This window comes from Pygocentrus nattereri, chromosome 3 (genome assembly GCF_015220715.1).
Source record: "Pygocentrus nattereri isolate fPygNat1 chromosome 3, fPygNat1.pri, whole genome shotgun sequence".
NCBI classification, from domain to species: Eukaryota; Metazoa; Chordata; class Actinopteri; order Characiformes; family Serrasalmidae; genus Pygocentrus; species Pygocentrus nattereri.
In genome coordinates, this window is record NC_051213.1 from 7099987 (window position 1) to 7125237 (window position 25251).

Consider the following 25251-nt stretch of genomic DNA (forward strand, 5'->3'; position numbering starts at 1 on the left):
CACTCTCAAATGAAGCCCACTGAGAATGACACTGCAGTTAGCAAAGGTCTAGCAAACTTTTTAAGGTGCCTTGTTAGAGGGGTGTCTGGTCTAAATGGGCCAGTGGGGCTACACCACACCCTCCTTCACTTTCAAAGAGAAGAGGCATCAGTGTATAAAAATCAAAATAAGGTTCATTTTTTGGGCATCCAATAAAATTAATAAATGAACAGAAGCTGATTACTTTTGACTTCTTTGGCCTCAAAAACAAGAGCAACTAGTAGGTCTTCAGACTGAAGAATGTGTTGTCTATGGTTCTGTATAGAACCTTTTTTGAAACTGGTTTAATAGACACTCTTAAAAAGATGGCAAGAAATATAGTTCTACAAAGAACCATTAACACTGAAGAATCCTTTGCATGATTCAGGGGTTCTTTGCATCATGAAATGGTTCTTCAGACTGATGGACACCATGCTGTAGATGGTTCCATATAGAACTTAAAAAAAATACATACAGGAGGGTTCTCCTATTGTTACAAGCCTGACATCGCAACAATAGAAGAACCTTTTTGGGTGCTCTTTAGAACCTTTTCCAAAAAGCTTCTATATAGCACCATCTACAGCACATTTTTAAGTACTCTTTCTTGATGCAAAGAACACGTTAATCATGCAAAGGGTTCTTTGAGTGTTCATGGTTCTTTATATAACTATTTTCTTTACTAAAGAATGCTTGAATAACCACCTTTTTTAAGAGGGTAGCACCAAAAAAGGTTCTTCTATTGTAACAATAGGAAAACCCTTTTTGGTGCTATATAGAACCATACACAACACATTCTCCATCAATCTAGTGATTTCATGCAAAGGGCCATTTGAGCATGAAACGATTCAATACAGAGCCAAACAGAACCATTGCCTTCAGTAAAGAACCCTTGAAGGACCATCTTTTTCCCTTGTTGCTTTCCAAAGACATAAATCTGAACGCTGACCTTTATTCTGCCTCCGCTGAGCTCCTCACTCAGTCTGAGTCTGGCATCAACCACGCGCTTCAGATCCCTCTGCAGCCGCCGGCCGAAGTCTCTGAACATGGTGGATCCTCCAGACAGCACAATGTTCTAACACAGAAGAAACAGTCAGAGAAACAGACAGTAGTGCACGCAGGGCCTCACAGCTGTGTAACAGAGCCAGCCTCACATCTGGAACACAATAAACTAAACACACAGTGAGGAGTTCCTCAGTTTCTCAGTTCCTCCCTGCAAACACTTATACTTCTGATAATCAGGTGCTCAAAGTCCTTCAGTGGTGGGAAAGAGAAATACACTTTCTTGGATACGTTTGATGCCCAATGTTGATTTAAGCCAGTACACTCTCAAAAAGGGCACCTATATGTAAACATATATAAATGATAAACATATAAATATTGACCAGCTGCATCACCGTCTGGTACAGCAGCGCCACTGCTGCTGAACGCAAGGCCCTGCAGAGGATGGTCAAAACTGCTCAACACATCACCGCAGCTGTCCTCCCACCCATAGAGGACAACCGATGTGAGAGGGAAGCCACCAACATATCCTCGGACCCCACACATCCCAGCCACCCCTTGCTCCATCCTCTGCCATCCGGAAAGAGGTACCGGAACATCTGAGCCAGAACCACCAGGTTCAAGAACAGTTTCTATCCCTGAGCAGTCAAACTGGTCACACCGGCAGCATCAACCTGAGCTTAACAACAACACTACAGTCTGTTACTGACCAGCCTGACCACCCAGCACACTACACACTGAGCTCCACCAGCTCAGAGGACAGTATGCTGTGCACTTCATATCTGGCGAAGCCTTATTTCTAGTATATTTATATATTTATACTGTAACTGTTTATTTAAGATGTTACCTGGACATTATGCTGCTACTCTCCACCTGCACTGTACACTTTATATACAGATCACTGTTTACATCTCTTTATAAATAGTACTGCTGCATTGTCTGTACTGCAATTCACCAGCACACTTCTGTCTATATACCTGATACACTTGAATATCTGACCATGCACTAACTGTCTATGCGTCCAGTACACCTATAACACTCGCCTACGCACATCTTGTCTACGTTCGACACCTGTACCTACTGACTCTGCACATTTTGTCTGTCTTTTACTGTCTTTTGTCTTTGCACTGTTTACTATGCATCTTTTATTACTGCACTGGAAAAGTAGCCCGATAGTGTTTCGTTACACTGTACTACCCTGTATTGTATAATGACAATAAAGTTGAATTGAATTGAATAAATATATAGGCATATAGTACCAGCAATGGGTGCTTTGAGCTTGTAACAGTTGAAGAACCCTTTCTGGTGCTACACGCTTATACTCTTAAAATCATAGTTATTCAAGGGCTCTTTAGCAAAGAAAATGGTTCTATAAAGACCCATGACCACTCAAAGAGCCCTTTGCATGATTTAAGTGTTCTCTGCACCTTGAAAGAGTGCTTAAGAATGTGCTGTAGCTGGTACTACATAGAACCTTTTTAAAAGCGGTTCTATATAGCACCCAAAAAGATTTTTCACCTTTTGGGTGCTGTATAGAACCCATTTCAAAGAACATTCTACACATTGGTTTCTGTATAGAACCATCTACAGCACAGTCTTCATTAAACTGAAGATCCCTTTCATGATAAAAAGAGCCATTTAATCATGCAAAGGGTTCCTTGAGTGTTTCTTTGGGTCCTATATAGCACCCAAAAGGGCTCTTCTATTGTTTCAATGTCAAGCTTGTAACAACAGAAGACCTCTTTTGGGTATGGAACCCTTATCAAAAAAGTTCTATATAGAACTATCTACTGCACTCCAGAACCCTTTCATGATGAAAAGAACCTTTGAATCATGCAAAGGGCTCGTTAAGTGCTCGCGGTTCTTTGCAGAAACATTTTCTTTGCTAAAGAACCGTCTTTTTTAGTGTGTACATAAGAGTGTATACAGAAACCTTTTCAATGACGTTTCTACATAGAACCATCTACAACACATTCTCCGGCAACGTGAAGGACGCTTTCACGACGTAAAGAACCCTTTAATCATGCAAAAGTTTCTTTGAGGGTTCACGGTTCTATATAGAACCATTTTCTTTACTAAAGAGCCCTTTTTTAAAGGCGTCCTATTCACATCATCCTGAATGTAGTGCCTTTAGTATAAGTTCCCTCTGAAACCCGGGACTTTTTTTAGAACACTAATTGTTTTTGGGCCCTACGGTATAGTGGGGGCCTGTTATGTCCCACAGGATATCCCCTATATATACTGCCACACATATTGGGGGGGAAATAAAGGTAATGGACCATCCTTAATGGTGTAGAACATGGCTGAGTGGTTTAAAATCTGAAAATAGATGGTGGTTCAAACGGCAGTCGTGAAAGTAAGAGCGACAGACAATCTCCCAGTGAACTACAGAGGCCTAATGCAAACCTCAGGCCTGGGATCTCGCAGGCTTTAGTTTAGTCCTGCTGCACAGACTCAGTCTGGTACATATCAAACAGCAAACATGCTCACATACGCCAGCCTGTAAATCAAGCTCCTGTACCCAATGGTGAGAAGTCCCCTCCTAAAAAAAGATGGTTCTTCAAGGGTTCTTTAGCAAAGAAAATGGTGCTGTATAAACCATGAAGACTCAAAGCACAATTCCCATGAGTAAAACGTTCACTGAATCATGAAAGAGTTCTTCAGAATGTGCTGCAGATGGTTCCATATAAGGCCTTTTTGATAACGGTTCTATATAGCACCCAAAAGGGTTCTTTATTTGATATGATGCCAAGCTTATAGCAATAGAAGAACCCCTCTGGGTGCTATATAGAATCATTTCAAATAGGGTCTATATAGAACCATCAACAGCACGCTCTCCAAAATGTTCTTCAGATTGATGAAGAATGTGTAGTATATGGTTCTATATAGAACCTTTTTAAAAAATGTTTCTATACATGCTCTTAAAAAAGATTACCTTCAAGGGTAATGTAGTAAAGGAAAACCATGAACACTCTTGCATTATAAAAGGGTTCTTTTTTTTTTATCATGACAGCGTTCTTCAGATTGAAAAGGGTTCTATATAGCACCCAAATGGGTTACAAGCTTGACACTGTAACAACAGAAGAACTTTCTGCTTGCTATTTAGAACCCTTTTCAAAAAGGTTCTATATAGAACCACATACAGCACATTCTTAAGTACTCTTTCTTGATGCAAAGAACGCTTTAATCTTGCAGTTTTTTTTGAGTGTTCAGGGTGCTTTATAGGACCATTTTTAGCTAAAGAACACTTGAGGAACCTTTTTAAGAATGTAGCATCAAAAAACAGTTCTTCTATTGTTAGAAGCTTGTAAGAATAGAACGTTTATGGGTGCTGTTTAGAACCCTTTTCAAAAAGATTCTATATAAAACCATCTACAGCATATTCTCAAACAAAAAAGTATCACTTATCACTTATCACTTAAACTGAGCTATAGTTAGCTTAGCCAAAATGCTAAAGTCCAAACACCGCAGAACAGGTTACATTTCGGATTTCTGTTACTTCAGTAGCTCTCAGATGTTAATTTTTACCATCTACATTTGTTTAGATGGCACCAGGTAGTCAGAATCAAACCTGTACTGTGGTGTGAGGCACTGCGTGGGAATGTAGCCTGCTTGCTAAGCTAACGTTGTTAGCTAATCAGGCTACAGATCGAAACACCACAAAACAGCCTAAATTTAACCGCTCTCTGTCCCTTCAGCACCAGCTGCTCAACTTCACTCCCTCAGATTTTAATCATCTAAACTTGTCAGTGCGTTAGTTCAGAATGAAACATGTTCTGTGTTGAGCAGAACTGTTTTCATGCTCGCTAAGCTAACGCAAATCAGCTCCTCTCTCCTAGTTAGCAGCACTGTTTAACATTCAGCGATGGTTAGACAGATGGTTTGACATTTATTGAACGATGGCTTGAAAACAGTGTACTGCGTTCACTTATTTGATAAATGTACTAAAGTTTTAGGTTATTTACTATTACATTTTTACACAATACAGTACACCGCAGTAATACTTGAAGACAGTTAGAAGGTTTGAAATAAGTGGATTCCGCTCAATCCTATCATCAAGGCCAATTTGAGACCTGGAACATCTCCAGGAAGGTGAGTGACCCCAGGCTGACCTCAGCTTCACATCGACAAGTAGTGATAATAAGGGATCTACAGCAAATCCTGGCATCAGCAAAGGTAAGGGGTCTATCTTTCTTTAACAATGTTAAGAGGTTGTGTGGTTTAGATTAGCCAAATCTGAAGAACATCGCCGCCATCAGAAAAAGGGAGATGGACCGGGTCATCCAAATGCTTCACTGCAGATGACAACCATTTAATTTCTCTAGCACATAAATTTGAGGCCCAACAAATAGGATTCAACAAAACATACGTCCAGTAAAATGTGACCAAAGTGAACATTAATTGCCATGCTTATTTAACTGCTCTGAGAATTTTAAAAGCATCATCTTACAGCCAAATGCTCTGGACTATTGAGATATTTCAATGCTTTTAATAGAGACAATGAGACCACAAGTCTTTCAACGCTTTCTTTTCAACGTCCAAATGTTTTTATATTGATTACACTGACTGCCGCTCATTTCGCATGCAAATCAAAGCTTACTATTTCAATGTGATAAGCTGCTTTATATTAGCACCTAATTATCAGTCAGCAAAATTGGATTCTGTTGAAGCATTGTTTGCTTTGTTTGCCCAGACAGCCTAAGTGCCTCTGGATTAAAAACATAGTGTGCACACAATGTATACTTGACTACAATGAAGGCTGTATCTGCGATGCTGCTTGAAGTAAATCGTTCCCACAGTTGCAGCCACAGAGGAGAAGACTTGGTTGCCGTCCAAACGAAAGTTAAGTCATTAGCGTTACAGGAACTGGATATACTGAATGAATTTAGAGTCAATGAGTGAAAAAAGGGCAACTGCAATAATCCTGCTAGGCTGAATCAGCAATAATTCACCTGATGATGATTCAAAAGAGATAATCAACATGCTTCTGAAGTTTCTCCACCAGGGGGAGCTGTTAGCGCACAAGGCGAAGAAACAGCCACAAATAAGAAGAAACAGCCATGAACCCACACCAGCAGGAGCTCACAACTGCATGTGATCGCAGCTTTCAAAACCTGAAGTTTATTACCAAAAGATGTTGTGTTACTCAATATTATATTATCTAACGTGATTTCTTTAAACATTTTCAATAAAAAAGATAATGCTAAAAATCATATATGCTAGCAGATCTAGATCTAACCTGCAGCGGACATCAGTGTGGGGCTGGGTCTAAATTTTTTCACAAGAAAGTACTGTGCTAATAATTTTTAGATATCCCTTAGACAAGGGGTCAGCAACATGTGGCTCTGTTACTAACCTGTTGTGGCTCCAGAGCAGAATTAGATTTTAGGTAAAAATACAATAAAGTAATATAAAATAAAGATCTGCTGATCGTTCGACACAGTTTTAACAATAAATGGTCTTAAACACTGGAGTTGATGTAGAACTGCTTATTGATCCTTTAACCCTGAAGGCTGTCGCGCTGTGCTGGTCACCACAGCCACACAGATAACAATCTTGCCTAGAGCCAATCTCTCCAAAAAGTAAAAACCCTCCCCAGGATTTTGTTCCAACTGCCTGAATAACTTTGCTGCTATTTTAAGCAAATTAGAGAAGTCAAGCAGTTGGAACAAAATCCTGGAACTAAATTTTGGACCTGGATTACCCACCTCTACTAGTAGCACCGAAAAGACAAAGAGAAAGAACATTGATCATTTGGAGACAACTGGACGTATTTGCATTCATAATCATTCCAGCTGCTTTCCTGATACATTTGATCTGCAATGAGAAACTCAAAACACTAAAAAGCCGCAAAGTCAGTTTCTCATCCGCCAGCTTATTGTTCATATTTTCCATTCCACCTTAAACGGTGCAGAAGTTGCACGGTGGCGATCTCAGGCACCATTTAAGGTGGTACAGGAAAATTAGAACAAGAAGCTGGCGAGAAGTGAGAAGTGACTTCAGCTTCGTAAAAAGGTCGGACATTGAGAGACATGTTACAACAAAATATTCTACTTTTGAGGAAAAGTTTCCTGCTGGAGATGTGAGAAAAGCAGCTGTACCTGAGCTAAAGCTTTAAGCAGAGCAAAGAAAGTCTGTGTTTTCACTTATATTTTTTAGCCTTTACTAGGCAATCAGCACATACTGAGACATAATTACAGCCAAAATGGTAAAATGGACATAAAATGTTGTGGCTCTCAAGGCGGTTTGATTTTTTGTTGAAAGGACAAAATGGCTCTACTTAACATGTTTGGGTTGCCGAGCTCTGGCCTAGACCACTGAACTACGTTCTTACAAGTACTTCTAAAATAATCAATCCGATTATAGCAACTCAGTCGAAGGTTAATTACCTTGAAACCTAACTACCTTGAAAAATCCGAAGGCGGAACAGTTATTGGTGAATGATAAATAATGAACGTCCATGAATGAACATTCGTTCTGTCTATTATTCACAGTATGTAGGCCAGACTAGCACACTAGCAATACAGAGCACAGAACCTGTGTTATGCATCTGTAGATAGGCGCAGTAAACATAGATGAAAAATTGAACATACTAGAGTTAAACTGCAACGTGGAAGAGCTGAAAGTCAACCTAAACTTGTACAAAGCAGCTCAGCAGTGAGCTTTCACCCACGGCCTTGGGCTATCATTCAAGCCATTTGTAGGCAATAGGTGTGCTCTCCGCTGAGAGGGTGGAGGAGAGCTTGGTGGATGAACACTGACCCCTAGTTGTCAAATCGAAAAAGGACAAACCGACACAACAAAGTTCACTTCAACCGTGTTTGCTCCTTTTAAACCCTTCATGACTTAGAACAACTTAGCAGGACAAGCCTAAATTAGCATTGCAAAAGCAGAGCAGTAGAGGTGATTGCAGTGATGCAGGTTTTAGCAAGTTTTACAGCTCCTAATCAGCAGTGACAAGATCAAGAGCTCCTCTTTTAAGAAGCCAGTGGAACATGGGGATTCTCCACAGAGGTTAAAAGAATACAAAATGCTAACAGCGCTTATAATGAACGTAAGCCAGCAGCAGCAGCTAGCAAGCGTCAATCACGCTAACTTTCAAGGTCAGCCACATTAAACAGACTGAAAACGTATTCCTTTAATTATTTCCAGGAGGAGGCAAACTGTAATATACATGAAACAAATAAACTGTATCTTGGGAAGAGGTAATAATGAATGAAACACCTGCCAGTTAGCATTATGCAAATGGAAATCATGCTAACTAGCCCTACTAGCCTCAAGGTCAGCTGCACAACAAAGGCTGGCCAGAATTCCTCATTACTTTAATAAGTAAAGAAGATTATATATAATTGTAGTCAAATGCAAACGTTTTGGCACCCCTGGGCTAATTATTTGTTGATTTTCATCTGCGATATCAGTGATGAAGATACGTGTAGCATGTGCAGCGTGAAAAACAGATTTCTACTTCTATCATCCACCACAGAAGTGAAGGCCTTTCTTCTTCTGGATGAACAGTCTGATAGATACCAAATTTATAGCTTGTACAATGACATTCCACAAAGGATGGAAGCTTCTTCTCTTCTTTATGAATCATTTTTCCCAATTATTCTTCAAATGCATCTTTTAATATTCACAACATACACAACAAAAGGTTTCAGCGCTTCTTGCGTGTTGGCACATTTTGTTGATTTTCTAAGTGAAAGTTAAGTTAACACATCCACTGAAGAGAACACGCTTCTGAACGTTTTAATTAAAAGTTACTTGTTATTTGCCGAATTTAATACACTGAGTAAAAAACATAATGTGGCCTGTGCACAAGGAATGGCTCATTTTATTTTGTTTCTCCTTGTATGTTAAATTCTGCAGATAAATAGAAATTGTACAATAAAATTAGCAGGAAATGTTGTTAAAATGTTAAATGTTCAAATTACATTTGCAGAAAAACACCATGTATAAGTTAAGCGAGGCTGTGTTAACTTATTGTCACTTAGAAAATCAACAAAACATCATTTGACTGTTACATTTTTGCCTATGACTGCATATACACACAGTATATACAACATATATATGTGAAACTGACAGACCTTGTAAAGAGGTCTCCTCACATCTATTGGACAATTCTGAATGACCTCATCCACAACGTCCGAAATGGGCTGCATGAAGTCAGGGTTGGCAAACTGAAAAATAAACAAGCACTGAAATGAATACATCCATTTTTCAGTACACATTGAACTCACCATCAAGCTCAAGCTATGTGTGCAGTCCCAATGCTTCAATGTCCATTTGGTATCTCACTGTCTCACTAACTTTCACATTGTTGACTCTGTGGCTTGTGACAATACAAGAAAAGAAAGCACTTTCTACTCTTGCTACTGCAGAAAAGAAAGCAATTCTCCCAGCTCACGAACTGCTGAGAACCTTCTCATAACCACATCTCACTATATATTCATTTTTTGCATTTCATTGCATTTTAATGGAAAAAAAGTCTACTCAGTGTACCTATACAGTGCCAAAGAGATTGCTCTTACTTCAGGGTGGAAGAATATCTCCGGCCCGAGAAAGCGTTCATATCCAACGTCTATGTGAAACTCGTTTTTGCTTATGGCGTTGATGCCTTTGTACTTCTTTATCCATTTTCCTGGGTCCATGTCATACTTAGTGAACTCCTTCACAATGTCTGGGCAGATGTAGCAGTACCGCTCCTACCGAAACAAGACCACACGCATAAAATGAAATCTGAACACTGTACTGAAGACCAGAAACCATGAACCCACAAGTAAACAATTGTTTGACCAGTGCTATCAGTTAAAAAATGGTATTATGCTAATTTCATTGTATTTAATTTCCCATAGACAACAGATCATATTTGAAAAGGTGGGTTTATTAAGACTACGTTACCTTTTATTAATCTCACAACGGGGAAATTCACCTCCACATTCAACTCATCTGTGCAGTGAAACACCACATACACACTAGTGAATGCACACACACAAGAGGGCAGTGAGCACACTTGCCCGGAGCAGTGGGCAGCCCTATCCGCAACACGCGGGGAACAGTTGGGGGTTAGGTGTCTTGCTCAAGTGCACTTCAGTCACGTACTGTCAGCCCAGGGGATCAAACAGCGACCTTCCGGTCACAAGGCTGGTTCCCATCTTCAGTCCACAACTGCCCCCAAAGAATATAACCAACATTCGGCTGTGTTAATGCTTGAAAACAAACAAACCCTCGACGCATGTTGTTAACTGTTGAGAATGATGGTGGAGTCTTGCATGGTGGTCCAGTGGGGGTCAATCAGGTCATTTTATAGAATATCATTCCCTCATGGAGTTTTTATGAGACAACAGTAGCTCCATGAGCAGTGCTGACCCAATTCAACTGGGGTTCGGAAGGCGGAAATGAAGCGAGTGAGATTGTAAACACGGTGATGAAGTTAAATTCCTTGCATGCGCAGAGTGAAAAGTAGATTTCTACACCATCATCCACCAAAGTGGAGGCTTTTCATCTCCTTGAAGAAAGTTCAAACAGACACCACTACAAAATGTACAGCTTGTACAACAACATTCCAAGCAGGATTGAACCTACTGTTTTGCTTTTTTTCCCCCAGAGCTCACTCCTTAAAATACACCAGTCTTTTTTTAGATTTACTACATATATAGTCGTATATAAAGTTTGTGCACCCCTGTCATATGTTTTTGTTGCTTTTCTAAGTGAAGTGAAGTGACACATCCTCTACAGAGAAAACACATCTGCACATTTGAATGCACAATTACTGTTGGTAACACTTTATTTGGAGTGGAATGATTAAAAACACTTAAGCACTTAAGTACTGCAGCATCTGAATACACTGAAGTAAATATCTTGTAGATGTTCTGTTGATACATTACTTACATTAAGTAGATGTTTTGTTACTGGTGTTACTTCCATTACGCAAAACCTAACCTTACCAACCTTACCCAACACCTAACCCTCACCCTGGCCCTAATCCTAACCCTGACCTTACCCTCAACCCAAACCCAAACCCTAATCCGCACCCTGGACCTAATCCTAACCCTGGCCTTAACCTCAACCCAAACCCAAACCCTAATCCGCACCCTGGACCTAATCCTAACCCTGACCTTAACCTCAACCCAAACCCTAATCCGCACCCTGGACCTAATCCTAACCATGACCTTAACCTCAACCCAAACCCTAATCCTAAATCTGCACCCTGGACCTAATCCTAACCCTGACCTTAACCTCAACCCAAACCCTAATCCTAATCCTCACCCTGGCCCTAATCCTAATGCTAACCTTAACCTAAAACCTAATCCTAACCCTCATATGTTACTGAAATGTTACTGAGAGTCTGGTGAGTGTTTGTTTCATGTTTGTTTCAGGACCACTCAGAATAAAGTGTCACCTTATTGTTTATTTACTGAATTTAACATATTGAAAAAAAAGTGGCCTGTGTAAACATTAACACTTTTTCTTAGTATGTTAATCTCAACAGACAAATAGAATCATGCACTAAATCATTAACTGCTTAGTCCAGATACGGTCACGATAGCAGCTGGAAGAGCAAAGAATCCCAGACGGCCCTGTCCCCCGCAATTTCCTCCAGCCCATTCCAGGTACCCCAAGACGCTCCCAGGCCAACTTGGAGCTACAATCCCTCAAGCAGGTCCTAGGATGGCCCCAGGGTCTTGTCCCAGTAGTCTATGCCTGGTAAACCCCCCAAGAGGTGGCCAGTGGGCATCCTGATCAGATGCCTGAACCACCTCAACAGGATCCTCTCAATGTAGAGGAGAAGACACTCTACTCCGAGGTCCTCCCAGATGACCGAGCTCTTCATCCTATCAGTAGAATGTAGCCTGCCACTCCGCAAAGAAAGCTCATATCTGTCGCTTGTATGTAGTCCTACTGGTAAACAGAGAGCTTCGCTTTATGGCTCATCTCCCACTACAGTCTGGTACAGTGACCGCATTATTGAACAAGACCCCAAGATACTTAAACTCCTCTACCTGGGGCAGGTCCTTTCCCCCATGCCATCCTTGGCATGCTATCCTTTTCCGGGCTAGGCCCATGGACTTATCCGCATACCAACCGTTAGAAAAATAACACATTTAATTTGACTGGGTTGATAAAACCTGCGCATTCACCTGTATATTTCTGACTGGAGTAATTTCATATGAACTATTTCACAGTTTTCATGTGTTTGTTATTGTTCTAAGTTGCAGAAATGTATACAAATAAATAAAATCGTAAAAAAGTGGGTGTGCCCAAACTTTTGACTGGCAGTGTACCTTCAGAGCAATGTTGAGGAAATAGTTTACCTGGGTTCTACACAACATCAGGTTACATAAAAGCACTGTTTCTTATCTGCTTACCCAACCAGCACGTAAACACCAGTGCAAAAAGGCGAGCAGCAATATTATTAACACAGCACAGAGTATCTGAATCCTGTCAGCACATTCTGAAGCTGACATCTGCAGCCAGCAAAACGCAGCTCTGTAATCTCATTTCACTGATACAATCACAGCACACTGAGAGCACGCAGAGAGAAGAGATGATAATGGGTGTGGGTGTTTGAGGTACTTATCATATGCAAGGAAACGAGGCTGTGGCGAAGAGAAAAACAGACAAGGATAGAGAGACAGAAAAAGAATGGGGAATATTCTGTATGCGTTACTCACCTTGACTGCCTTTGCCGTCTCCAGCGATTGTTCAGGAGGAATCCCGACCTCTCTCTCCCTGAGGAGCTGCTGAATGAAGTAGGTGATGTCTCGGCCCGCTATAGGGATGTGTTTTATACAGCTCCCAATTACATACCCCTCTGCCTAAGAGACGAAACAGAAAAACACAATAAGCAGACCATTAAACTGACCATTTTACACGGCTTCCTCTCACTCCAAATGCAGTCAATCTGTTCAAGAAGTTGTTCAATCACCTCCAATAGACCCTTTTCACAGTCACTATGTCGTCACATCCGGCTGTAAATAGTAGTGTTATGGAACTTCTGCCTGCACTGTTTGACAGAGCGGCGATGGAGGGTCTCTGGTTTTCAGCATCCCTCAAAAATCGCCCTCCGGCCTAAGCTCAGTTAGTAGAAGAGCAGTTTGCATGTCTGGTAGCTTCTCTAACATGAGCAGAAAGGCTAGTCTGACATAAAACATTTGAACACTGTATAAGTCTACACATCTGCAGCTGTGCACTCTGTTTACCACTGTGTGGTGCTTAGTGGCAGCCCGGTAAACATAGTGTGGCGCCCTGACGGCGCTGGTAATTAGGGGGCGGAGCATTATGTTCCCCAGAATGGCCCCAGGTTGCGGCCTAGTTCCCGTTATGGTGTTTCATGGCTGAGTCTGTGTGCTTTCAGCATGTGGGGCAGGCTCCCAATACTGTTGGTCTCTTTAAAAAAGGAATGTATGTCTTGGTGAGTGAGTTCAATCAACTGCCAAAATGAGCACCTTTCCTGCCTCTGGCTTCTTTGCTTCGCCACAATAGTACAATGCGGCAGACAACAGAGCCACACATACTACGTCTGAAAGTGTATCTTCGTATCAAAGCAGGTGCTTTTAGACAAAATGTATTCTGCAAAAATCTGCATCGGAGCTGTGAGGAATTGGCCTGAGACAGGCTTTGCCAAGCAGAGAAGGTGCAGAGTGGATTATTATGTTCAACACCACAACACAAATCCCTAAACAGACCTCACTGCACTTTATTTTGGAGGAGAAAAAGGCCACCAGGTTTAGTTTGTCCTACTCAGTCCAAGTAAATTTTAGCAACATTAACAAGTGCCCTGAACAGCGTAACCGCTGTCCTGAAACTGAACAGTTACCGATCACCGAGCTACAGTGGAGTCGGTTTCTCAGGGTTTCTAATCAAACCTCTGTGACAACCATCTCCAGTATTTTAAACACACCAAGTGTGAGTAAATCCGTCCTGCTGTACAGCCCGTTTTCACTCTACAGATCAGTTTTACTCTTTTTTGATTGGCTACCTCGTTGAAAGTGACACATGACCAGCAGAGCTTTTCAGCTGAAGCTGAACATTTTAAAACTGGATCGAGTGAAAATTCAGGTGAGGCTTCAGCTGAATTGTGGTTGGTGTAGTGTAGGGGTAAACACCTCTGCCTTCTACACTGTAGACATTTACATTTACGGCATTTGGCTGACGCTCTTATCCAGAGCGACTTACAATTTGATCATTTTACACAGGTAGGCCAAGGCGGTGTTAGGAGTCTTGCCCAAGGACTCTTATTGGTATAGTGTAGGGTGATTGCCCAGTGGGGGATTGAACCCCAGCCTACAGTGTAGAAGGCAAGAGGTGTTAACCACTATACTAACCAACCACGTAGACTGGGGTTCAATCCCCCAGCTGGGTAAGCACCCTACACTATACCAATTAGAGTCCTTGGGCAAGATTCCTAACACCGCCTTCGCCTACTTGTGTAAAACGATCAAACTGTAAGTCGTTCTGGATAAGATCGTCAGCAAAATGCCCTAAATGTAAATGAATTATTGGTGCATTAGAAACTCTTTCGGAGTTTACACCAGAAGCCATTTAACGCTACCGTTTAACGAGCACAGAAGTGTGAAAATGGTCTATAGACCTGCCTGTGAGGTTTGACACACTGTTCTATATAAACATGGGCAAAAGTACACTAGTGTAGCTGAAAGCAGCAGTAGCAGCCATCGTGAAGCCTAATCTTTCCACATAATTTTGTCCATAAGATGTACATTTGGGGTGAGAGCATTTTTCTTCTATTTAACTATTCCTTTAACAAGAGTGTAGAATCGTTTGTATTACTAAATATACAGCAATGTGTAAAAGGTAGACACCACGCTTCACATCTATCATTTCCAGTCAAAACAGCCATTAAGAAAATATATTTAACAAATCACAAAGAAATTTAATATCAAACGTTTCAGTATGTGTTGCCTGCCTTCATTCCAGCTTCCATTCTCTTCAGGAGACTCACTTTCAGCTCCTCAAAGAACCTGCAGACACGCCTCCAAAGCTCAGTCTTAGAAGCTGGTTGATTTTTTGAAGTAATCAAACCCATTCAGTGGTGTTGAGGTCTGGACTCTGGGGTGGTCAGTCCATTGTTCAGATTCTGTGTTTGATGTGTCCGTCTCCTTTTCTCAGTGAGGTTCTTCTTGATCCGCTACACATCCTTTCAGACCCTCAACGCTAAGTGGTCTTCTCACAGTGGAAGGATGGACAGAAACACCTATGGATGTTTTCAGATCTGAAGCAGCTTGGTCTTCTCCTCTCTCTCAGAGATCAAAGCTTTAAGTGCTGTTTATCTGATGGGGCAGTTTTGGTGTCAACCAGCTCTTCCAGGATTTTTACTAGTCCCATTTTGTCTGCATCCTTTAATCATTTCTTGAACTTCAGTTTCAATCTTTTTTTTCCTATTTTCCTGATTTTTCCCTTCCTTATGTAAGTTGATTATCTTATAACTGGGTTTTTTTTTCACTTGTACTTAATGGCAATTTCATCCAGAAATTAAATAAATGGAGGGTGGTCTCTGACTGTTGCACAGTACTGTACACTGGAATTCAGGCACAAAGACACAGCGAAACTATGCAGGGTCTTTACACTACTTGGGAGAAAAATGTTTCAAATAATGTGTACCAACAATGCACATACAGATTCAAAACAACAGGAATGGAAGAACTTCGCCAACCTGCTACAACTGGGGACCATTAAATCTGCTAAAGCAGCTTTTCTAACAGGATGAGGAGGATCTAGCCTTACATGTGTTTCCTCAAAGTGCTGCCCAATGACCAACAGCACTGCAGATAGCAGGGTGTTTACTGAAACTGTCCCATTCCTTTGAGCTCTGATGGACATATTACGACACATTAAACTGAGGGTTAAAAGCTCCTCTTTTGCTACATTGAGTGAATACAATAAATAAAAATGCTATAAGCTGTAAAAAGGAACAGCGGAATCTAAACGAAATAATGATAACCGGCCCCACTGGCGTTTAACTCCAGTACACATACCAGAGATGTTCAGTCGCTTCATGAGAGTCCGAGTCGAGTTGAGTCGAGTATGTAGGGTACAAGTCTCAGAGTGCAGAGCTTTAGCTCAGTCCTCTTATTAGCTGCAGGCATTGAGAACACATTTAAGAACAAGCTCGGGAAAATAAGGCCGGCTGAAATTAAACAATTCTTCATTTCTGAGCAGAGTTAAGTCACGAGTTCAAGTTGAGTGGTTTCGCTCTCAAAATTTTGACTTATTAGTCATAACAATGATTTATAATGTCAATATAAATGCCTTTTTTATTTGACTTATTAAGTCAAACGTTATAGACACACACTCTATAGACATATAGTTATAGACATGCCTACACAGTTATAGACATGCCTAAATGAGGTGCTCAGGCCCTGTTGTAAACAAAAATCTCCCAACACTGATCAGGTTGACGAGTTGATGGGGTTGGTAAGTCTTTGGTGAGTAAAGTCGTTAGTCAGTTAAGGACGAGTTCAAGACGAGTCAGGAGTCAGTCAACAGCATCTCTGGCGTAAGCAACTTGTGTTTAAAGTAATACTCCAGCATTTTTCAGTCTAATCCCATCTGTAGCACTGTCAATTACTTCTGACAGTATTTTCCTGTACTTAGAAAACAAGAGAAAACTTGTAACATTCAATAGAAACTATTACAACTGCCCACTGACTTCTCTTTAGGCAATAGAACACAAGAGGGAGTGTGTCATCGTGAAATAACGTGATTTGGTCGTAGATCATCACAGTGTCTCTATTGCTTTTATAAGAAATGTATAAACTGGGCTGCAAATGTTTAATGTTTTAATGTTCAGTTCCCTCCTCCAAGTTATAGTTCCTTAACGAGCTGCTCATCAGAGTAACGAGCTCCGCCCACTCGCTGCACAGCCTGCTGTTAGCCTCGCCTTCTGAAGTGCAGACTGAGCCATAAAACTGCCAAAATATCAAGTTCAGCTCAGTTTTGTCGCTTTCTGCCAGATTAATATTAATGTTGTTTTGTTCCAGCCAGTCTGCAAAGCATTACAGCCTGTTTAGTTTGGCGAATGGTACTGGGTTCATTTCTGGCTGATTCCAGGTTGTTCAGCTGTTCTTCTGTCACAGCTGCCGACTGAAAAGCTGCTCAGTGGTGACGACAATTTGGGATTTTAGTGTCGTCTCGTCTTCAGAGTCGGACCAAATCGGCTGTCAGTAAAATGTGATCTTAAGTGTCCGTTTTCTGTTTGTGGCAAAGTAAGAAGAAAAACGATCAAATGGCTTGAGCGTCTCCTATAGCTGTCAAAGTCGTTGCTTAGCAACAGCGTCTCAGCGGAGTGATAGTGTTTGTGAAAAACCTGTGATGTTACGGCAAAATAACAGCACAATTACAGCTCACAATCAGCTCACGTAGCCGGAACTAACTGTTGTATAATGCATGAACAAGGCAAAGAGTTTCTGTTCTTTTACTAAGAACATAAACCATGTCAAACGTTTTATATGTGACGATCAACCATGAGCTACAGATGCAGCAGACTCAAATGCATGAAACATAATGCAAAAAGAGACGTTTGATAAGCATCATGCATAGAAACACACTGTTGCTGTAAGCTCTCGAATAATGACTGTGAGTAATTATAGACAGTAATGTAAAGTCTTGTTTACCACTGGTATGGCATGAGTGACTCCATCTCCACTGTCAATGACGATTCCTGTTAGCGTTCTCTCTCCGACTTGTCTGGATGTCCAGGAAGCGGCCAGTGCCAGAACAGCCTGCAGGTCACCAGAGGCACAAGCTCAGCTCCACAGGACACAGTTTACCTTTACATTGTAATGGCTGCCTTGGCAGCTGCAATCACTGCTTGAGTGGTATGTTTGAAGATCGTCAAAGTCAATGATCCTGAGTAGATTCCTATGCCTTACAAAGTGCACTGTGTAGGGCATGAGTGGCTTTTATAATTCGTGGCCTTTGTAGACAGCCGTAAATCACACGTTCAGCCACTGTTATTCCATAAAGAAAAACACTTACAGATTGAACTCATATCACACACAGCATTGTTAGAAATAATGTAGCTTTCTCCCATCTTTCAGCTGAAGTGGCCATAAAAGCACCTAAAGCACCAGTTAGAGGAAATTGTCTTCTCACCACGAAAAGGAAAAACAAGCCTCTAAAAATAACACTCTGTACTTCTTTCTCTCACAGTTGCTGAGCTAAATGATCAAAGCTCATTATTTTGAGCCCTTTGATTTCACCTGCTACGCTCACGTAATCTCCAGCGCATTGCTAAACTAATTAAACAGCAAGCTAATTTGTGCCTCTTCATTGTCTGCTTGCAGACTGATAGTGCAATTGAGCTTCCGCCAGTGTGAGGTCAGCAGAGAGAAAACAACTGGCCAAGCAGAAGTGCTTTGGTTACAAACATGAACTTGATCCAATACGTCTTATTTTGGATGATACACACTTAATGGGACAGTTACCTGGCCCCCGCTCTAAGCCAAAGCCAAGACTATACTATTAGGGGCAGGTTTACTAAGAGAGGCACTAAACAGAATTGATCTACAGGCAGTTTGTGCTGGTGGAGGCAGCCAATTTAGCAGGTTATGTAATTTTATGCAAATAAACCAAACTGTACATCATAATTATTATTATTTTTTAATTGTTTACAATAGTTTTTTCCTTTGTTTCTGGTAGGTATATGTCCATACTTTTATATTTAGGGCAAAAACTTACTTTATATCCCAAAATAAATACTTTTTGCCCAAATAAAGAACTCCTAACACGTATTTGCTCTATGGGAAAAAATGAACGGTATTCTTGAAAATCACCTGAAATATGCCCTATTGTTTACAAAAAAGTCCCAAAGTCAATATATTTTTCCTTCAAACATCGCTGGATAGCAGAGATTTTCAAATATAGTAATATATATAATGTAATATATATTATATATATATATATATATATATATATATATATATATATATCAAATATACAAATATACAGTCAGACAGTTACTTTTGACCACCAAAATATGGTGTGCAAAACGTTAGTAGATCTGACCCTTACAATATTGGCATCAGTCCAAGACTCTGCTTAAAGGCAAACACCATTCAGTACTTGAATGATGCATGACATCATTCGAATTTCAACAGTGGAATATTTTGGGAGGCGTCCCCTAAACCCTAAACTCTGGGCCAGAACAGGTGCACAATAGAACAATGGAAGCATAGAAAAAATGAGCCATGACACTGGACACTGCGATCAGATTTACTAATGACTGCATGAATTTCTGTACTTTAAATAGTTTTTTAAACAATAGTTCATCTAAAAGAACGTCGTTTCACCTGATAGATTAAATTTGACACTGGAGCTCATCTTTAATCCAGATCATTTGTGTCAGGATTGGCCCGTCCCCACTCCTCATGTGCTTTTGTTTACCTTTTAGTCCTGTCATGTGCTTTCTTTGTTTTGATAACTTCACTGTCCTGCCCCCTTGTTTCGTGACTCCGTCCCTGATTGTTCCCACCTGTGTTTCAACCTGTGTCCTGTTTTCCCTCGTTAGCCCTGTCGTATTTCAGTCCTGTGCTTTCCCCTGTGTGGTTGCAGGTCTCTGTATGTACGTTGTTTGACGTGCTTTGCTTGTTCTGTTTGTAGTATAGTATCTGTATTCTGTGTTTATTTCGTCATGTCTGCCTATCATTCTATCCGTGTTGGCCATCTGACCTTGGACTATGACCATGGATTTGCCCAATAAAACTCCTGTGTACCAAACAGACAGTTTCACACAAAACTCTTCAAGAATAAATAAAAAGTTTCATTCCAAAATGCTGTTTATCCATTTGGAACAATTTTGCATATAATAGGTTTCTGCTGCTGTTCAATAAAAACACATCTATATTTCTCCAACAGAGGTGGTATTAACCATAATAGATCATTCAGGGGAGCAGTGTTGGGCTGGAGGTTAGTGGTCCTGTGACCAGAAGGTTGCCAGTTCAATCCCCAGGGCAGACAGTCCATGACTGAGGTGTCCTTGAGCAAGACACCTAACCCCCAACTGCTCCCTGGGCGCCGTGGATAGGGCTGCCCACCGCTCCGGGCAAGTGTGCTCACTGCCCCATAGTGTGTGTGTCTGTTCACTAGTGTGTATGTGGTGTTTCATTTCACGGATGGGTTAAATGCGGAGGTGGAATTTCCCTGTTTGTGGGATCAAAAAAGTATCACTTAATCACTTAATAATATATTCGTATATCTGCTATGTATAAACAGCGGCTGTCTTTGCACTGGGCAAATCTATTCAGCTTCTAGCCCTCCTGAGCCAAATTAGATTCACTGTACATGTTGAGTTAAAGAACCTAATCCAATATATACGCACACATTTTTAAAAATGGCTGTAATTTGTGATTTTAAATGCTGCCCCTTCTCCCACCCACCCGCACGAGTCACTTTTATAAAGGATTATTCTATGCTGTTACATTATGATACAACTGCATACATACAGAGAGAAACGAACAAGACAATTAAGCAATAATTACATCAGGAGAGGAGATTCTTTGGTGCGATTTTCCGGATGTTGAGAGGGAAAGTCAAATTAAATGTTGCATCCAAGCGCAGCAGAGCTAAGCAACAACAGGGAGGAGAGCAAAAACTCCCAAAGCTTTTTTTAAACTTTTTTCAGTCAGAACAGAAAAGGCTTTACCGTTAACATACATAGCTCATGTAGGAAAAAAATACAAAATAATTACTCATTATTTCTTAAAATAGTCAAAATGATCTGCCGGTATAGTGAGATTATTTCATCTAATGAAACCAATTCATCTTAAAAAGTCTAGAAATAAGTTAAATAATCTAATAACACCCTCAAAATGAAAAATATTAAACTTCACATCACTTAAAAACACATAAGAAATTTAAAAAGTGCTTCTTGGGGGTGCCATTCCTGTCTTTTGCCTAGATCAGGGGTCTTCAACCCAAATGTTAAGAAGTGCCATTTGGTCCTTTCAGCAAAAAATCAAACTAATATGGTAGTATATATATGCTAATATGGTAGTATATGCTGTCAAATTTAATCAAACTAAAAATGCAGACTTGCTTTGCTCTGCTTTAAGTTTCAGCTCAGCTATAACCGCTTTTCTCACATCTCCAGCAGGAAACTTTTCCCCAAAAGTAGAATAGTTTCTTGTAAAGTGTCTCTCAACATTGTTTTTTTTTTTTCACGAGGCTGAAGTCAGCTTGTCATTTGGCAGCCTCTTGTTCGAATTTTCCCGCTCCACCTTAAATGGTGCCTGACGCGCCGGGAATGTAACTGCTGCACCATTTAAGGTGGAACAGGAGAATCCAAAGAAGAAGCTGGGGAATGAGAATCGGACCTCGCCTTTGTGACTTCTTAATCTTTGTCAGTTTCTCGTTGCAGATTAACGTATCAGGAAACCAGCTGGAGTGATTATGAATGCAAATAAGTCCATTCGTCTGTAAATTTTCAATGTTCATCTTAAATCTCTCTCTTTGCCTTTTTGTTAGCTACCAGCTAGGCGAGAGGTGAATTAGCAGTTCTACATTGGCAGTTAACTCCAGCATTTAAGACCATTTACTGTTAAAACTGTTGAACTGTTGATCAGCAGAGCTTTATTTCACTGCAAAGAAGGATTATTTTACTTTTACCTACAAATCCGATTCTGCTGTGAAGCCACAACAGGGCAGTAAAAGAGGCCTAGACACCTAGAATGAGCAAAAGGGGCCCTGTGCCTAAAGCCCACTCCCAAAAACATATATTACGTCAAAGAGGGAACTTCTTGAAAGAGGTCTCTAATGCATTTTGGAACAAAACCATTCTATTAGAAATGAAGCATGAAAAAGAACGTTTACAGTACACAGTGGTAGACTAACAAAAGAAATGTTCCGTCTCCAAATGCTTTTGGGTTTTACCTGGACGGCGATGTAGAGGCCTGGAATATTGAACGTTTCGAACATTATCTCAGCTAAATATTCTCTGTTCTCCGGGGTGTTGAGTGGAGGCTCTGTCTGAGGAGGACAAATGACAGGGAAATACAGTCAGTTCAAACAACTCATATGAACACACAAAAACAGCTCATAACAAGTCTATCTTCCACGAAGCCAAATATGGAGATCAAAAGCTGGAGTCTGCTCCTCAGAAGCAAAGAAAACACAAAGCGGGAAAATCCTCTTTCAGGACAAAATAACAATGCTGCTGTAGGAAAGATGAGATGACACGATTCATTATGTGCTAACAGCACTTAATGTTCTACCTGAGAGCCTCTGTAAACAGACGGTGAGGAGAATCTTCCTCTCGTTATCGTTGCTGGTTTTCCATACAAAGTAACCACTGCGAGGTTTTACTCTACACCAGGTGTGTTTAATTAAAATTCTGTAGGGTCCAGTTAAAGAAAATTCCCTCAAAGGTCCAGAACATCATAATGTCTAACTTGCATTATGATTCAGCGCCATATACTGTTTACTGAAGTGGAGGTTAGGGAACCAGCCGGTTCCATCCCCAGAGCTGACAGTATGTGACTGAGGTCAAGTCACCTGACCCCCAACTGCTCCCTGGGCACTGCGGATAGGGCCGCCCACCGCTCCGGGCAAGTGTGCTCACTGCCCCCTAGTGTGTGTGTGTTCACTAGTGTGTATGTGGTGTTCCACTTCACAGATGGGTTAAATGCGGAGGTGGAATTTCCCCGTTGTGGGATAAATAAGGGTCCACTTCAATAACATTTATTGTCAGTTTTCTCTTTTTAGATCGCGCCATGTGAAATAACCTCCCTCTGACTCACTTTCTTCTCCGACTGCTGTGTCTCGGCTCGTCCCTCCCCTGTGTGGCGTCACTCACTCGAGTCTCAGTGCTCATTGTAATGCACAGATCTGACTGGTTGAGTAGCGTCACATGATATTTACAACGCATGCGATTGGTCAGTGAGTCTCCTGGGCTGCTAAACTAGTACCGTAAGGACTAGAAATGTTACGGTGATTAAAATAGAACCACAAAATGAAATAATTCTCCATAGTTTATCAGTTGTAGGTCCAGATCCGCATAGGACAGTGTCTGGGTCGAGACTTGGACCGCGGTCTGCCTATTACTGACCTCTGCTCTATAGGTTTAAAAGCAGCACATAACAATGTATCAGAGTTCTCACCATGAGAAAGTGGTGGTCCTCAGGCTCCGCTCGCAGGTATTTAAATATCACCTGCTCCATGAACTTCTCCATCAGATCCCAGTCTTCGATTATACCGTGCCTGATGGGCCACTAGGACACACGCACAAACACACACTCATCATGAACCTCACAATAGTTTTCCTATTTTGTAGAACCGTTTGAAAAACGATAGACTTTCCTTACAGTGTGTGAACATTTTATGATGAAGGGAACAACAGAAATGAAGTGAAATTACAATAAAATAACATACAGCACTGTGCAAAACTCAGAGACTACCATTCATTTACTCATGTCCAGGCAAAACAGCCATTAATTATGTTATTTAGTGTTCAGCATCTGAAAAAAATCAGAAAACATAACCAACTAAATATAATACCAGTTATTTTCAGTGTCCATTGAGTCACGTTTTGCCTTCATTCCAGCTTCCACTCTTTTCAGGAGACTCACTTTCAGTTCTTCAAAGAATCTGCAGACACGACTCCAAAGTTCAGTCTTAGAAGCTGGTTGATGATTTTCTGAAGTAATCAAACCCATTCAGTGGTGTTGAGGTCTGGACTCTGGGGTGGTCAGTCTATTGTTTGATGTGTCCGTCTCCTTTTCTCAGCGAGGTTCTTCTTGAACAGCTACACATCCTTTCAGACCCACAGCGCTGAGTGGTCTTCTCACAGTGGAAGGATGGACAGAAACACCTGTGGATGTTTTCAGATCTGTAGCAGCTTGATGTTCTCCTCTCTCTCAGAGATCAAAGCTTTAAGTGCTGTTTATCTGATGGGGGCAGTTCTGGTGTCGACCCGGTCTCTCACGGTTGTTAAGAGTCGCATTTCTTCTAATTCTTTTAATCGTTTAAATAATAATTTGACTGATAATTAAACAAATAACTTGTACTTAATGGCTGTTTTTACTGGATTTCAAATAAATGAATGGTAGTCTCTGCACTCTATATATGATACATATGCATTTAAACACAGTTGAAAGTGAATAACAGTTAATCAATTTATTTGATGACCACCTACATAGAGACTTCATGACTCATACATAAGTACTGAATAACACATTCAGAAAGCAAAGCTTAAGTGTTTATAAACAGCTTTTGTCCAGGAGAGATGACATATTTCATGTTTTATGAAGCAAATGGCACCGAGTTAACATGCAGGACATTTGTTCCGTCTATAACACTGTTATGAAGCATCACTCCCAAGAATGAAACTTATAAGGCCTAGTTAGGAATGTCCTGCATCAGTTCTATAAAATGTACCCTCAAACTAAAGCGATATGGCAAAATATGTATAAAACTCACTGAGCACATCAAAATCTTTCATATAACTACATAATATATCATGTTCTGAACTAAAGAACTGCCTTCTAAGTTCCATTAGTTGGTAGTAATGCTTGATAACTAACATAAATCAAACAAATGTCCTTCAGTTTAGTATAAAGGCCCTAATACAATACAATATAATTCACTCAATAATCTAAGGACCCCTTGTGAATACTGATATAAGCAGTTCAATAATACTCAAGTATTGATCTTTAAATGCATTATTGAATCCTTATGCATGTGTTATAAGGTCCCTACTGTAAATTAAGTGATAACTGTAAAAAATTAGTCATTATGTGTGGCAGAAATTGCAGCACTGCTTTCTGATACTACACCAGCATCTGTTCTCAGCCCCAGCACAGCGCTGCACGGCATCTTACTGCCTCCTGCTGGCATCACATAGCCTACACTGGAATGTCTTTGACATTTGAGAAAAATATATTACTGTCTAATATATTTTATAACGTTATATCACTGTGTAAGATACATGTGTTGGAAGGGGACTTTTATTTTATCATGAAAACAGCAGAGGTGACACTGTGGGAAGCGTATAACCTTATAAGTCTTTCCCAGGGTCCTTCTGACACCAGCTGTCATTTCCAGACCTGTTCTTGGGACTGCAATAGCATTTGCAACAAACGTAATTCAAGCAAAAAGCTGCGAGACCAAACTTTCTGTCATGGGTGGTTGAAGCACAACATCTGTGATGGGCCGAGAGTCAAAAAGACAAAACAAAACACAGATGTGGACGAAGAACACAAACCATGTACCCGGGTTAAAGTA

General features: G+C 40.7%; 1 protein-coding gene across 1 annotated transcript in view; it reads right to left on the reverse strand.

The window, feature by feature from the left end:
- actr3b (actin related protein 3B) overlaps positions 1 to 25251 on the reverse strand; it is a 43905-nt gene that overhangs the window by 6275 nt on the left and 12379 nt on the right. Inside the window, exons 4-10 of the mRNA XM_017705627.2 lie at positions 23130 to 23240; positions 21904 to 21999; positions 17649 to 17756; positions 12690 to 12833; positions 9546 to 9719; positions 9102 to 9194; positions 965 to 1090 (exon numbers count right to left, since the gene is read on the reverse strand). Of these exons, the coding sequence (XP_017561116.1) occupies positions 965 to 1090; positions 9102 to 9194; positions 9546 to 9719; positions 12690 to 12833; positions 17649 to 17756; positions 21904 to 21999; positions 23130 to 23240 (852 nt within the window). The remainder of the gene's footprint in view (positions 1 to 964; positions 1091 to 9101; positions 9195 to 9545; positions 9720 to 12689; positions 12834 to 17648; positions 17757 to 21903; positions 22000 to 23129; positions 23241 to 25251) is intronic.